The sequence below is a fragment of the Octodon degus genome, unplaced genomic scaffold (genome assembly GCF_000260255.1).
Source record: "Octodon degus isolate 3935 unplaced genomic scaffold, OctDeg1.0 scaffold00351, whole genome shotgun sequence".
NCBI lineage: Eukaryota > Metazoa > Chordata > Mammalia > Rodentia > Octodontidae > Octodon > Octodon degus.
In genome coordinates, this window is record NW_004524927.1 from 193229 (window position 1) to 207689 (window position 14461).

At 52.1% G+C, this 14461-nt stretch overlaps 2 protein-coding genes across 3 annotated transcripts in view; both read right to left on the reverse strand.

Annotated features, from left to right (window-relative positions):
- Positions 1–2941, reverse strand: part of Colec11 (collectin subfamily member 11) — an 11973-nt gene extending 9032 nt beyond the window's left edge. For both annotated transcript variants that reach the window (XM_004648056.3, XM_004648052.2), the window contains exons 1-2: positions 2874–2941; positions 984–1139 (exon numbers count right to left, since the gene is read on the reverse strand). In XM_004648056.3, the coding sequence (XP_004648113.1) occupies positions 984–1113 (130 nt within the window). In that variant the 5' untranslated portion in view covers positions 1114–1139; positions 2874–2941. The remainder of the gene's footprint in view (positions 1–983; positions 1140–2873) is intronic.
- A 3172-nt stretch (positions 2942–6113) lies between these two features.
- On the reverse strand, positions 6114–10510 carry Rps7 (ribosomal protein S7). Its single transcript, XM_004648057.3, has 6 exons — positions 10422–10510; positions 10072–10227; positions 9018–9161; positions 8427–8491; positions 6430–6580; positions 6114–6230 (listed from the first exon to the last, which is right to left on the reverse strand). The coding sequence occupies exons 2-6, from the start codon at positions 10216–10218 to the stop codon at positions 6153–6155; spliced, it is 585 nt and encodes a 194-aa protein (XP_004648114.1). The 5' UTR covers positions 10219–10227; positions 10422–10510; the 3' UTR covers positions 6114–6152.
- Between the last annotated feature and the right edge of the window lie 3951 nt (positions 10511–14461).

The window sequence follows — 14461 nt, forward strand, 5'->3', positions numbered from 1 at the left end:
AAAAAAAAAATCAAATATAGATAGATAGATAGATAGATAGATAGATAGATAGATAGTACAGGGTCTCACTACGCAGCTCAGACTTGTAGTGATCCTCCTGTTTTTCAGCCTCTCCAGCACTAGGATTACAGGTGAGCACCACCACACCCAGTGGCAGGCTCAGTGCCCCTGGGGGCAGGGCTGGTGCAGCAGGTGGAACTGTGGATTGAACTCCGGTCCCTGCACTTGCCTAAGCAGGTGCTTAGTCCACTGAGCCATCTCACCAGCCCCAATAAAAAATTTTAAAAGATCAGGCCATTGTGCTCCCACTGCTTAGAGTCCCACTCTCGCTCCATCAGGTGTGCCTCTTTTCCTACTTTTTCTTTGCTCAAACTCACTCTGCAAAGCCTGTTTCTTTTCCTATCTTTAATAAAATTTTGCTATTTTTAAAATTAAAACTAAATAGAATAACATAACAAAAAATAAAAATAAATATGTGTGGCAGGTGTGGTAGCCCATGCCTGTCATCCCAGCACTCAGGAGGCTGAGGCAGGAGGATGACCATGAGTTCGAAGCCAGCCTGGGTCACATAAGTGAGTACAAGCCAACCTGAGACCCTGCCTCAACAACAAAAAACCATGGTGGCTTAGGCAAACTAGTAAATTCCTCTGACTCTCCTGTGTCCCACTCTGTAAAGTGGACTCAAAAAAGGTCACCTGTGCTAAGATCATGTGTGCAGTTTCTGCGCAAATGCCAGGCATCTCGTGACAGCCACTTCGGAGAAGCTGAGTCACCAATGATTAGGGTCACACAGTTCAACAGCAAGGCATTCAGGCACCATGCTGCAGGATTGTCAATTTACCGATGGGGAAACTGAGGCCCAACAGGTGAACAGATTGTCCAGGGTCTGCAGGGCTGGAGGGCTCCCTGTGCATCTCTGTTCCACAGCCCGGCTGCAAGGCACCTGGGCCCAGGGCCCACGTGATGGTGCTGCTGCCACTTACCTTTGAGGCCAGGGACAAGGATCTGCACTGAGCAGGCATCGTCCATGGCCGGCTGGGGACAAGCAGGTGGTGGCAGCCACAGGAAGGCCAGACTGAGCAGCAGGCCTGCGAGAGCCAGGTCCCTCCTCATTGTGGGCACCGGCAGGACATTGATTCCTGGGGGCGAGGGGCGACACGGACACACAGAGCAGCAGCGTGGGAAGGCAGGCAGAACTGCCACTGTCACCACCACCCTGCGCTCGCCCCCCTGCAGGGCCCTCATGGCCAACACACACACACTCCCTTCCTGAGCTGCTGACTGTCCTCCAGAGGGGTCACTGGGGACGGGTGACCCTGTGTGGCCTCAGACAAGCACAGGCACTGTGTGCGGAACACCCACTCACCCAGCTGAGGAGAGCAGGAAGGGGCAGAAGAGAAGGAATTTAAAGAGAATTAAAATAGCCAATGAGCCAGGCATGGTGATATACCTGTAATCCCAGCACTCAGGAGGCTGAGACAGGAGGATCACTTCAAGTTTGAGACCAGCCTGGGCTACAAAGTGAGCTCAAGGCCAGGCTGAACTGCATAGAGAGACCCTGTCTCAAAGAGATCCCCTCCCCCCCAAAAAAAAAAAAACAGCTATGGTGGCGCACACCTGTAATCCCAGCATTTTCAAGGCTGAGGCAAGAGGATCTCGAAAAGTTCCAGGCCACCCTGGGTTACATAGTGAGCCCAAAGCTACCTTGGACTATATAGGAAGACCTTGTCTCAAAAAAAAAGAAAAAGGAAAAAAGTTAAAGTGTTATGTACATGCAGAGATCCCCATGTGCAGCAAATATGCACTAATAAAATTAACAATTAAAAAGAAACCACTGGAAGGGATGGGCCAGCCCCCAACCCCACCCCCAAGAGCCCTGACCCCTGTGGGCTCCTTGCGCCTTCTGGGGAGGAATTCGGTTCTGTAAACGGAGGAGGGCAGTGCACCCAGCGTCTCCTTAAGAACAACATCCTTATCTCCAGCCTGGGTGGAAAAGGCCCGCTGTGGGGGAGGGGATTAGCCGTGGAATTCAGAGCAGAAATGTGCTCTTCGGCAGGAGCAGCAGTGCCCCTCCTGCAGTGCTGCGGGTTTGTTGGCTACCTAGAACAGGGCTGGCATGGAGCAGAGGGCAGCTACCTCGGGAGCCCTACCCTGCAGGTCGGGGAAGGCTGGGCTCCCGGCAAAGCTGCCACCTACCCCTCTATGGCCTGCCCTGCTCCTTTTTTCTATCTCTTTAAATTTTGCATTTTGAGACAAGATCTCACTAATAAACTGCCTAGCCTGGGCTTGAATTTACTACCCTCCTGCCTCAGCCTCCCAAAGTGCTGGGATTACAGGCATGCACCTCCACACCTGGGGGATGTCTACCCACAGCACACTGGCTTCTCTGCGTGGACCACAGTAAGAAGACGCCTCTCCCCGCTTCTCTTTTCCACAGCTTGAATCACACGGTAGGCCTGTCTCTCCTGCACAGGTTGCTCAGAATTGCAGATAGGATGCTGTAGCCGCGAGGGTTTGGGGTGCTGCCCCAGCCCTGTCCAGTGGAAAACCCGGCTGTCCCAGCTCCCCAGGGCTGCACAGTGCCCGGGCTTACAGTGCACCATTTACACGTGGGGCTACTGCACTGCTTCCATCTAATAGGACAGCTGGTTTGTGGGGCAAGGGGTCCAGGCAGGACTGGCCGGCCCTGCTCATCCGCGCCCTCCCATGACTCTGCCCACCACCACCGCCCGCCCGGAGCTGGCGCAGGACCTCCACCTGCTCACTCTGTAGCTGCTGAGCTCGCTGTGCTCATGGGCACCACCCCTGCCTGCCTGAATGCAAGAACAAGGGCCCAACCCAGTGGAGTCCCCCCTCCCACCACTGTTTTCTACCTGGTGCACGCTAGGCGAGGGGACTTCCCGACCCCGACCGCTGTCCTTCCGTTGCTGGCCTGCGGGGACACTGCGCTGCAGAGCAGCATGGCTGCTATTTAGAGGCCAGCAGCCGGGTCCAGCACTGGGAGCCCTGCCTGCTGCCAGAGCCTGCTTATCTGCAGCCGCTTCCTGTCGGAACTCAGTCCTGCCGCCGGCCGGCCAGGGAGTGTGGGAATGCAGCCGGGACACGCTTTCTTGGTTCTCTTTCACCTTTCTTTCCTTTTTTTTTTTTTTTTGGCATTTTTCTGTGGCACCAGGGCCTTCACACAGAGCTCCATCCCTGCGCCTCCTTATAGGAGACAAAAACTCAAACTTGGAGGGTTTTGGGGGTTTTTTTTGGAGGCACTGGGGATTGATCTCAGGCCCTTGTGCTTGCCAGGCAAATGCTTATACTACCTAACCAGCTCCCCGGCCCCAACAACTTGAACTTGTGATCTTCCTGTCCAGTGCAGGGATTACAGGACCAACCATCATGCCTGGGTTTTTCTCTTCCTCTTTCTTTCCCAGCTTTGGGGAGAACCCAGGGTCTCACACATGCTAGTCAAACACCCTACCCTAGAGCTAGGTCACTAGCCCCCTCCCCGCCCTACTTTGGGTTTTAGAAACAGATTCTTGATAGTTCTTTTTTTTTTTTTTTTTTTTTTTTTGGTACCAGGGATTGAACTCAGGACCCTACACTTGCCAGGCAGGCCCTTATTCTACTGAGCTATCTCCCCAGTCCCTAGTCTTGCTACGTAGTTCAGGCTGGCCTGGAACTCACTATATAGCCAGCCCAGGCTGGCCTCATACCTGTGGCAAGCCTCCTGCCTCAGCCTCCCCAGTGCTGGGATTACAGGTATGTGCTATGCCTGGCTGACATTTTTAGTAAGTGCATGCACTATAGAAATTCATAAGCATAAAAAAGTAATAACGATCGGCCAGGATCAGGTGAGACAGCCGTAAAAGAAGCAGACACGCTTCCTTTCCTTCTTTCCTTTATACATTTTCCTTGAAAAGGTGACAAGTGCCTGCCACGGTTTGTGGAGACCTGGCACACCGTGAGGCCAAGCTCACCCAGCGCTTGGGTTCCCATAACGGGGGTGTGCTCCAGAGGTGTCCTCTTACCCACGGGATGCATACAAGCCAGCACATGGGAGGGCTGGGGTGCAGCTCAGCGGTAAGTTCCTGGGTTGCCTCCTGAGTATTTCTAGGATTCAGCAACTGCAATACTGGACATTTTCCCAGAGAAATGAAAAATCACGTTCATGCACAGAGCTGTCCACAGGTGCTTCTAGCCACTTTACAGTCGCCCAAGGCAGGAAGCAGCTCTGGTGTCCTTCGACAGAACGGTGAAAACTATGAAACACTGAGGCTGTGAGCTGCAACTCAGCCTCAGAAAGGAGCAAAACCTGACTGTAGGTGCACAGCTGTAACTCTCCAGGGACTCTGCTGTGGGGAGCCCCACCCAAAGCTTTCTTTCTGTTGGGCTCCCTGGTGTTCTGGCTTCTATCTAGCTGGCCCTCCCCCAAGCCTCAGGCTCTCGTAGGTGGGGCTCCGTGTTTTACTTTTCAAGTGATGCTCTTGAGAGGTGGTTGGCAGAACCACAGACTCATCCCAGCCCCGGAGGGTGGGTTCAAAGCTGCATGTGCCATAGGGACAGGGCAGAGCAGAGAGCTAGGTCTCTCCTGTAGCTGCATCCCTCCTTCCAGGTTGTGCTGCTTCCTATCTGTCGCGCCCTGAGGGATTTCTCTGCTTTAGTCCCAGAAGCAGCAGCAGCCTCTGCCAGCACTGGTTGTTTCGCTGATTTACAGAAATCCACATGTGGAGATGTGTATTTCCTCCACTGCATCTTCATGGTCTCTGGTGTGGGGCTGGGTGGCCATCCCAGGCCATCTGCTCCTCTCACCTTCCCAACACAGTGGTGCCCACAGTGGTTGTGCAGGTGAGCTGGACACAACCACCAAAGCCCACCCATCCCACCACCCACAGCGCAACATGAGGCCCCAGATGAGTTGAGAATGTGCCAAGACTCACTGCCAAGTTTGGACACAGAGGGCAAAATCTGGGCCAGGTTAGGAGCCTGTCAAATCAAAAGCATGCAGTGCAGGCACTCGATGGGAGGACTACTCTGCCCTGAAGCACACACTGCCACTCGCAGAGACCTCTGGATACCACGTTGAGTGAACCAGGATCCAAGGGCAATTGCCCCACGTTCTCTGTGTAACACAGAATCCAACAAGGTTGATGGGTGGAGGACAAGGGAGTTGGATAAATGCATTTAGAACCCGCATGACAGCTAAGGGATGGGGTGAGATAGGAAAGGACCAAAACGATGCTTATGCAGTGGAGGGCTTTTCAACAAGCTTAAGAAAGGGACTCTTCAACAGCTGGCTGCCCAGAGCAGGCCAAGAACGCATTCCAGTGGGTGACCCAGCACCTCAGCCAGAGTAGCTCCCTGGCCCTCCCTTTGTAAAAGTGGGGGCCTCTCCTGCCTGTACTGGCTGACCCTGTCATTTCCGGGGAGTATTTACATTTCTTGGAGATAAGCGGGAAACCTCCCTGGCAGTCAGCCTGGGTGGACATGCGCCTGCAGGACTCGACCCTACGTCCACCAGGGCATTACCCTGGCTGAGCAGTGCTTTGCCCATCCCACCTGCTCCTCAGACACCAGGCCAACTCTGAGGCTTGCAGGCTACTTTCAAGGTGCTGATAAACAATGTCTCCAAGCCAAGACTGCTTTATCCCTCTGAGACCCTTTCAGGTCGAAAGGCCCCAAGTCTCCTCCAGCACAGGAATGCAGAGCACACTGGGGAACCAGCATGCTCGAGGCTGGCCTCACTCCTAGTAAGCCTCCTGCACCTAGCGCTGACCAAGCTGCCACAAAGTATTGAACTGCTCCACTAAAGCCAATATTTTTGTGAAGATTTTGGTCTTGTGAGTACTTTTATCCATTTAAAGCTCCTAGCTGGGCGTGGCAGCATGTGCCTGCCACCCCAGCACCCTGGGGGCCAAGGCAGGATGACTGCCTCAACCAACCCTGGCTGGGGGACCACGTCCAAAGAAAGGTAGGACTGGCCTCATGAAGTGCTGAGACTGTGCCGCTCCGACTGTACCACACGCCAGCCCCGGCCCCTCCTTGCCCCTCCTCGCCTGCCCTGCTCCGCTGGCACCAAGCGTGGGCAAGGTTGCCCAAGACGGGTTTAGAAAAGCACACCAGAGCGCTATGAACGATAATTTTATTTTAGCATTTACAACTTCTTACAACTGAAACTCTGGGAATTCAAAATTAACGTCCTTGCCCGTGAGCTTCTTATAGACACCAGAGAATGTCTCGACCTGGAAAAGGACAAAGGGAAAGTCAGCCACAGGACCTGCAAGCACGTGTGCACCTCACAACCTGCAATCTGAAGCCTTGCTCCTGGTCACAACTGGGGACAGTGACACTGCCCCCTCCCCCCACCCACAGCATGCCATCTCTGAGTGCCTCTCAATCCCAAGAAAGCAAAGGCTAGAGGAGGCCTAGGGCCCTGGTTACCTTGTGCTCCACATTGTTCTGCTGGGCCTTGTCCAGGTGCACCTTAATGAGCCGGCTGCCGTCCAGCTTCACGCGGATCCTCTTGCCCACGATCTCGCTGGGGAAGACGAGGTCCTCCAGGATGGCGTCATGCACTGCGGTCAGCGTGCGGCTGAAAGGACAGTGACACGTGAGGTGACCCAGGGGCACCCCCTGGGGTGCAAGCACCAAAACAAAAGCCCCACAGGTGCATGACTAACCCCAGCACTCAGGGAAGCCCAGGCAGAAGGGCTGCTGCAATGTGGAATCCATCCTGGTATATAAAAGTAGACCCTGTCTCAACTCCCTGCCCCTGAAAAAACCCACAAGAACAGGTGACCTGCTAAGCAGCCCCTAGGGGCTCGGCTCTTCCTGCAAGATGCCAACATACTCCTTGCCCACTATGACCAATGGAGACACCAACTATGACATCTTATAACACTGCCCAGGCGGGAGGCTGTGCCCAGCTTACTGCACCAACAGCAGGGACGCACGGGAGGCACAGCTCAGCCTGCTGCCCATGGCAGACAGGGGGCCAAAGGCCAAAAGCGTTTACTGCACCTGGCCTAAAACACAGCCCAGCACCCCAGGTATGAGCTGTCTCTCCTGGGGCCTGCACCCAACACCCCAAGAGTACTGTAACCTGCACAGCATTAGCCCAGGAGAAGACCCAAATTCACACCCGAAGTCCAGGCTCTCTTTGACACCAGTCACATACAGGCCACCCTCAAGTCAAATAATCCTACCAGAGCCTAGAAGGAAGTAACTCCGGCCTCCTGGGTCCCTACTACACATGCCCCCAAAGCATCAGGTGCAAGTGGAGAGGTGGTTCTCAGTCTAAGTCTTATCCCACACAGCAAGTAGCAAAGACCAAGTCCTGGTCGTTCATACTTCCAGTCATACTTCAGCCTGGGAGACACACCCATGGCTTGTGCTGTGCCATTGAGCTGCACACCCTGCACCAGGACGGCCGCTAGGGATGCGAGCTGGATGGAATGCGCTTCTCCAAACCAGGCAGATCCGCCCAGAGCACCGGCAGACAGCTCAGTTCCGCTCATCTGCACGCCCCGTGCTAGGGGTTCGCAAGTGTGCAGAGCAGCCAGTGACGGCTCGCAAGCAGGGCAGACCCATGGCTGTCCTTAGGGTCAACACTTAGCCCCCAACGCTACCCAAGGCAGCAGCAGCAGCAGCAGCAGCAGCAGCAGCAGCAGCAGCAGCAGCAATGTTAGTCTGATGGCAACCACAGCCCACAGGGACTACAGAAAAGCAGGATCCCTGCCACGACCAGAGCCACAGGAGGCAAGCAGAGCCACAGGGACAGAGACCGGAAAGCGGAAGCATGTTGGCAAGCCGAGCAGCGCTGTCCCAGCTACCACAGGCGCACAGCGGACGGCAGCAGCACCACACCTGCAGCAGGGCAGACCCTGCACTTCACCTTGACTCCTGAGCAGCTCCTCTCAAAGTCACAGTAAGCCTTACACACTCCTGCCACCTGCAGCCTGCAGCCTGCAGACGAGCTCACGGCGCCACACCGTCCTTTACTCATAGGATACCCGACACTCTCAGGGCATGGAGGAACATGTCTTCCTACCTCCCTGATTTTCTGAGCAGGCCTGACTTTACACACTTCTCAGCACTGCTACAGTCAACTGAAAGAAGCCATCTCTTCAAGCCTCAGGTCTGCTTTTGCACCTACTAAAGTTAATAATGGTAAAACCAGGAAAATCGAAATTTCTCACCTTTAACCCCCAACGCAAATAAAATATAAAACAAACCCCAGCTCACCTCAAAGTCTAATAAACTTATCAAGAGCAAGAACATGATTTCCTTCTGCTATTTTATCCTTTGACCAATTAATGGCTGGCACTGGGCTCCGTGAATGCACTGAAATCCTCCTCTGGATGAGCCGGAAGGCCACAACATGGCATGCACTGAGCCCGCCCAGGAGCGGCACGAGCACGCACACATTCGAGACTCACCTTCGGGGACGCTTTTGCTTATTTTTCGTGCGGCTTTTTCGAGTTGGCTTGGGCAGAATTCTCCTCTGTAAGGTAAAAGTTGTCATGTAAAAAAGTAAAATGACCTTAGATCAACAGAAGGCTAAATGTCCAAACTGCATAAGAACACAATTAAGTTCAACTGTGATATCCCAAACATCCTATCTTTTCAAAACATTCAAAAAGGATGAGTTACTCAAAGGGCACTAAAGTGCATCCTGACCCAGAACACAGCCTAAGACTATTCCCAGGACTCAGTCGCAATGCCAGACCAGAAGTCAGAACACCACTCCTGCACAGGAGACCTCGGCCTCCCTGCACTTCACCCACCCTGGACTGCAGAGCTTCTGAGCCCAGAAGAGCAGTCTGTCCACAGAACCTGAGCTACTGAGCACTTGGACCACGGGGCAGTGGCCCCTGCCACATCCGTGGCACTTTGAATATTGTACAGCCACCACTGGTGATGCTCAGAGGATGCACTTTATCTACCTCATGAAAAGTGCAAGTTTCCCTGCAGCCTCTACCACGAGAGCCAGCTACTTTCCCAGTGCCCCCCAGCAGCAGGCCAGCTACCTGTGCAATGAAGACCACATGCTTTCCGCTGAATTTCTTCTCCAGCTCTCGTACTAGCCGGACCTGGATTTTCTGGAAAGATTTCAGCTGGGGAACTGGGACAAAAATGATGATTGCTTTCCGACCACCACCAACCTCGATTTCCTGAGGGGGAAAAAAAACCCACTCGTAAAACTTCACAGCCTTCGTTATTCCCACTTAAGTACGACCCCACACTGCTGTTCAAAACATGGGCAGTCACAAACCAGGATGTCAGTCACTATGAGCCTTTAAACATCACCCTGCTAAGGTGGAGACACGGCCACACGTCCAGGGCCCATGTGTTGAAACAGATTACTCAGTGGGAGGTATGGGAGTGAAAACCGCACTGACCCCTATAAAGAGATGGAGCCTAGGGAAGGGAGACAGACAGACACCTGGCCTGCCTGCCTCTGCCCAGATGCCACTACCTCAGGACTCACAGCTAGGCACCATCAAGGACGTCCCCTCACAACCTATGCCCTCCAGAACCAAGACGCAGGATAAACCTTTACTTACAGTCCCCTAGACTGCAGCGAGACAGGCAACACGAAGGGCACGCATCCCACTATTACGTTTTCACTGCTGAGTAGGGCAGCTGTATTGTCCTACTGCCCCAGCTGCAGAGACAACTGGCCAAGACCCTAGGAAGGGTCTGGATGTGGGAGTCCACGCCCATAATGCCCACACTACAGAGGCTGAGACAAGATGATGCCACGAGTTCTAGGCCCACCTGAGCTGCACAGCAAGTCCCTGTCTCAAAAACCACCTAACAGATACATTGTTCTTCATGTGGAAGGGGGAACGCGTGGAGGAGTGGAGGGTTCTGGCTTTATTTCTGACAAGGTCTGTTCAGCTCGAGCTGAACATGGCAAGAGCCTACGGGTATGCAACGCCACGCCTTACTAAGGAGATACAGAAAATGTAAGCGACTGCTTCCGAACGTTAAGGCTACAGTCATGTTGGAGGTGATGGGGATTGGACCGGGAGGTGCAAACTTCATCGCACGTCTCGCTCCTTTTGCATCGCAGCTTACCTTGGCCGCAGTGATGTTGAGCTCGCGCAGCTGCGCCTTGAGGTCTGAGTTCATCTCCAACTCCAGCAGGGCCTGCGAGATGCCGGACTCGAACTCGTCCGGCTTCTCGCCGTTGGGCTTCACGATCTTGGCGCTCGAGCTGAACATGGCGAGAGCCTGCAAACGGAGCGCGGGGTCAGCCGCCCGGCCGCCCTCCCGACAGCCCCACGGGGGCCATCGATGTGCGCCAAACCGGTAATCCCAAGCATCTCGACCTGAGCGATGGGCCCGGCGCCCAGGACGACCCAACAAGCTCTACGAGCCCCGAAACCAGCAGAAAAGCGCGGGACAGTGAAGGCCGCGCAACCTACCTTGCGGAGCACCGGCTTAGGAAGAGGCCCAGCTCTCGCGAGAGTTCGTCATATCCCAGAGGAAGGGGCGGGAAAGGGGGCGGAAACAGGAAGAGCCGTTGAGAAAGTTTCCGGTCCCCGGAAGTGTGTCCGGAGAACCGGTGTGTAGGTCGCGCTTGTCCGTAGGAGAACTTGGTGGGGTTTGCTTCTCGAGTGCTCTCAGCGCTTTGGTTCTCATACTCGGTTCCAGAAAACACTTGGTTGGAGGGGTCTCTGCTTTGGCAAGTGAACAAGCACTACAAAACTAACTCTGGCCACCTGATAAAATGGGCCTTTTTTGTTTTGATTTTTTTTTCTTCCTTTTTTATTGTGAAGAGGAAAAAAACTAAAAGAACAAGTATAAAGACTAACAAAGCAACGCAAAATAGTAAAAAAAAAAAAAAAAAAAAGGTGCAGAATTTCAAAACAATAGAAAATTAACAATGGTTGTTGTATTACATATTGTTAACCAAATTTGTTGCTCATATTTGCAGATATAGGCACACAAGTTTCATCAAACAATTAAACATTAACTCTTTCAGTAAACCGTATTGTTTTCCTTGTCCTTTTTACTTTTTAATTTATTTAAAGAGATTATGGCAATTTTTTTTTTTTAGCAGTACCGGGCATTGAACTCAAGGCCTTGCGCTTGTCAGCCAGGCGCTTATTCTACTGACCTATCTCCTCAGCCCCCAAGTATGGAAATAATAGAAAAGCTGGGGATAAAGCTCAGCAGCATAAGTGCCTCTCTGGCAAATGCGAGGTCCCAAGTGCAATCCCCTTGATTTGTTTTTTGAGAAAGTGTCTAAACCAGGCATGGTAGTGCACACTGGTAATCCCAGGACTCGGGAAGCTAAGGCAAGAGGATCGCTGTGAGTTGAGGCCAGCCTGGGCGGTCTAAGCAAGTTCTAGACCAGCCTGCACTAGATAGTGAGCGCCTTCCGCCCTAATCCCAAAAAGCCAAAGCCTTGGTGGGTAGTTCGGGCTGACCTTGAAAGTACTATGTAGCCTAGGCTGGTGTCTAGCTGAGGACATCCTCGTGCCTCCTCAGCCTCCCAAGTGCTGGGATTACTGGCATGTACCATCATGCCTGAGGGTGGGGGGCTGGGGGGTGAGGAAACAGGATTTTTAAAGCTAACTTGTAAGAAAAAAAAAACCAATATTTTAAAAAGAGAAAAATAAGATTTGACAATGAAAATAGATAATATATCAATCAGTTGGTCAGATATTGTTTTAAAAATCTGTAATGTGTATGTTACCCAGTCTCCATCTTTGCTTTTGTCTTTCTTGCTCTTGTTTTTACTCTTCAAAATAAAAGAAAATTATTTTAAAAATAAAAACATTTTAAAAATTTTACCAAGCTAACTTGTCTGACATGCAGGTATTGTCTTGTAATCCTCACTGCTTGGGAGGCTGAGACAGGAGAATGGCAAGTTGGAACCCTGCCTGCACAACTTGGGAGACCCTGTCTTAAAATAAGAAAAGGGATGGGGACTTCTATCAGTACTAGAGCTTTTTCCCAGTATGTGTGGGCCCTGGCTTCAAGTCCCAGTATTGAAAAAGCGAACAAATGCAAAAAGTTTACATAGGGCCAGGGATATAGCTCAGTGGCATAAGCACCTGCCTGACAAGCGCAAGGTCCCAAGTTTGATCCCTGACAACCCCCCCCCAAAAAAAAAGTTAATACTGAGCACACCTCCCTGCTGAGGCAATGAAAATAGAACAGAGGGTGGGTTCCAGTTCTTTCTACAGCGAATCAGTGAGATTATGTTTGCTGAAAGCTCTTTGGTAACCAAGGGCTTTAGGAGTAAATGTCAGGTAAGTTCTAGGCCTTTGGAAAAGTACTGTCTGGCTGGGTGGACAGCTGTGGAACATCTGGAGAAAACTGTCTTGGAGTCTTAGGCTGCCCAGGTGCAATTTGTATTTGTGTTTTTGTTTTCTGAGACAGGGTCTTGTAATGTAGTGGGCTCACTTACGTAGCCCAGGTTGACCTTGAACTCAGGGCAATCCTCCTGCCTCAGCCTCCTGGGTGCTGGGATTACAAATGCACACCACCACACCCAGCTTGTGACTTAGATTTGTGCATGGCACTGCCCCATCCTGCAGCCAGGACGCAAGAGGAGAGTTGAGCCTCAGGTTGTGAAGAGGGGCAGGAGCTGAAAACACAAGATGCCCATGAAAAGCCCCCCCCATGGAATGAAAAGGAGGCTCTGAGGCACAGCATGATGGCACACATCGGTAACCTCAGCACTTGGGAAGCAGAGGCAGGAAGATCACTTCATGATTGAGGCCAGCCTAGGCTACACAGTGAGTCAGAGGTAGACTGAACTACATAGCAAAACCCTGTCTCAAAAAAAAAAAAAAAGTTCTAGGAACAGTTGACATGTAAGCCAATTTCATCAAGTCAGGGTAGGATCTGGAAGCCAGAAGAGAATGAGTAATGTAAAATGTTTGTGGGTGGGCTGGGCCTGGTGTTGCACCCTGCTCATCCAGCATTGAGAGGTCAAGGAAGGAAGATCATGAATTTGCAGTCATCCTGAGAAACTTAGCAAGGTCAAGGTCAGCCTGGGATACTTATGGTGACCTTGTCTCACAACAAAAAGGAGGACAAGGGTAGAAGTGATGAAGAATTGCCAGTTCTCCTAAGGGTAAAGGAGAAGTGAAGAAGCAGTTCAAGAAGGTGTTTTGGAAGAATAGACCTGGGCCATTTGTACCAAGCATGTTGGTCCCAACATGAGCAGGCACTAACGGAACCTGGACATGACCTGAGTGCTTAATCCAGACCTGAAGTGGTCCCTGGAGCCCCCATGTGGAGGTGAAGAGGGTTGTCACTGCTGTGGATGGACTGGGGGAGCTCCCAGCCCATCCCAGGCCCAGGCGGGGAGCAAAACCTGCAGCCCCTGCACTCTGTGTGGCCTGGGCCCACCTGGGAAACTGCAGCCTTAGTAACAGGCAGGTGGAGACGGAATGGATACACAAGAGGAAACCTAGCCCTAGCCCTGTTCCTGTGTTTGATCATCAGGGGTGACTGGTGGTCACAGCTTTATCTCAGAAAGATGTCTTCACATAGCGAGCCCTCAAATCTTAGTAGCAATGAAATGGTTAGAAGAGCATCATAATGGCCCTTGGACCAAGGACTTGGGGGAGTTCGTGCCCTCTCCTTTCTCTAGCTTGTCACTGGGTGTGGTGGATTGACAACTTGTGGGCAACTGAGAACATCCAAGAGAACTGAATCAGCATCGTGCAAGGTGCAGGAGGCCCACCTGGGGGTTGTGGCCAGCATAATAAGGAGAACTGGAGAAGAAGAGGTGTTAGGGAGGGGTTGGCTCTCTTGGGGTTGTTGCTTACTCTGGAGGAGTTTGTCATGCTGACTTTCTTCATACGAACTCAGTTGTTATTGTCAGAGACAAACTGAGGTCCTCACTGTTGCTGAGATGACTATGGTTCTTTTCAGGGGAGCTCTGGTTCTTCTTTTGAGTGTTACTTCCTGGCTCTAGTGAGGATCCCTCAGCCTGCTAGTGCAGATCCTTCATCCACTGGCACACACTTCATAACTTACACTACTGACCTTTAAGCCTTCTCAGTGAAGATCTGTGAAACAGGCCTGCATGAAACATTATTGTGGGCTCTAGGTCTCCAGTTAGACTCTCGTGGGGCATTGTTATGGGCTCTAGGTCTTCAGTGGGACTCATGCAGGACACTGTTGTGGGATCCAGGCCCTCAGCTGGATTCTCTGGATCTTCAGTGTGTGGACAGATTTCCTGCACTCCTTTGTACTTGACTCTTTGGGTGGCTACTATAAAATAATCCTATACATTATGTGTCCTGTATTGTTTCCCTTGCAAATCCTGACTATAACTCTGGGACTCTTGCAGAGGAGGAATCTTTGAAGCATTAGAATCACTGATCCCAGGGTGGGCAGGATTGGTTTCCTATGATCCCTCAGGGCTTGTTGGACCACTCTCGGGTGAGCAACATGATGTGTCAACTGCAAGTTTTTGGGTCAGTCAACAAATCAGCTG

What these genes read in the sequence shown, in the direction of transcription:
- Rps7 (XM_004648057.3), bottom strand. Translation starts at nt 10,218, where the DNA reads ATGTTCAGCTCGAGCGCCAAGATCGTGAAGCCCAACGGCGAGAAGCCG. An exon ending in AAGCAAAAGCGTCCCCGAAG is followed by an intron (nt 6,581 to 8,426) that starts GTGAGTCTCGAA and finishes CTGTCCTTTCAG; the next exon opens with CCGCACGCTGACCGCAGTGC. An exon ending in AGAACAATGTGGAGCACAAG is followed by an intron (nt 6,231 to 6,429) that starts GTAACCAGGGCC and finishes GTCCTTTTCCAG; the next exon opens with GTCGAGACATTCTCTGGTGT.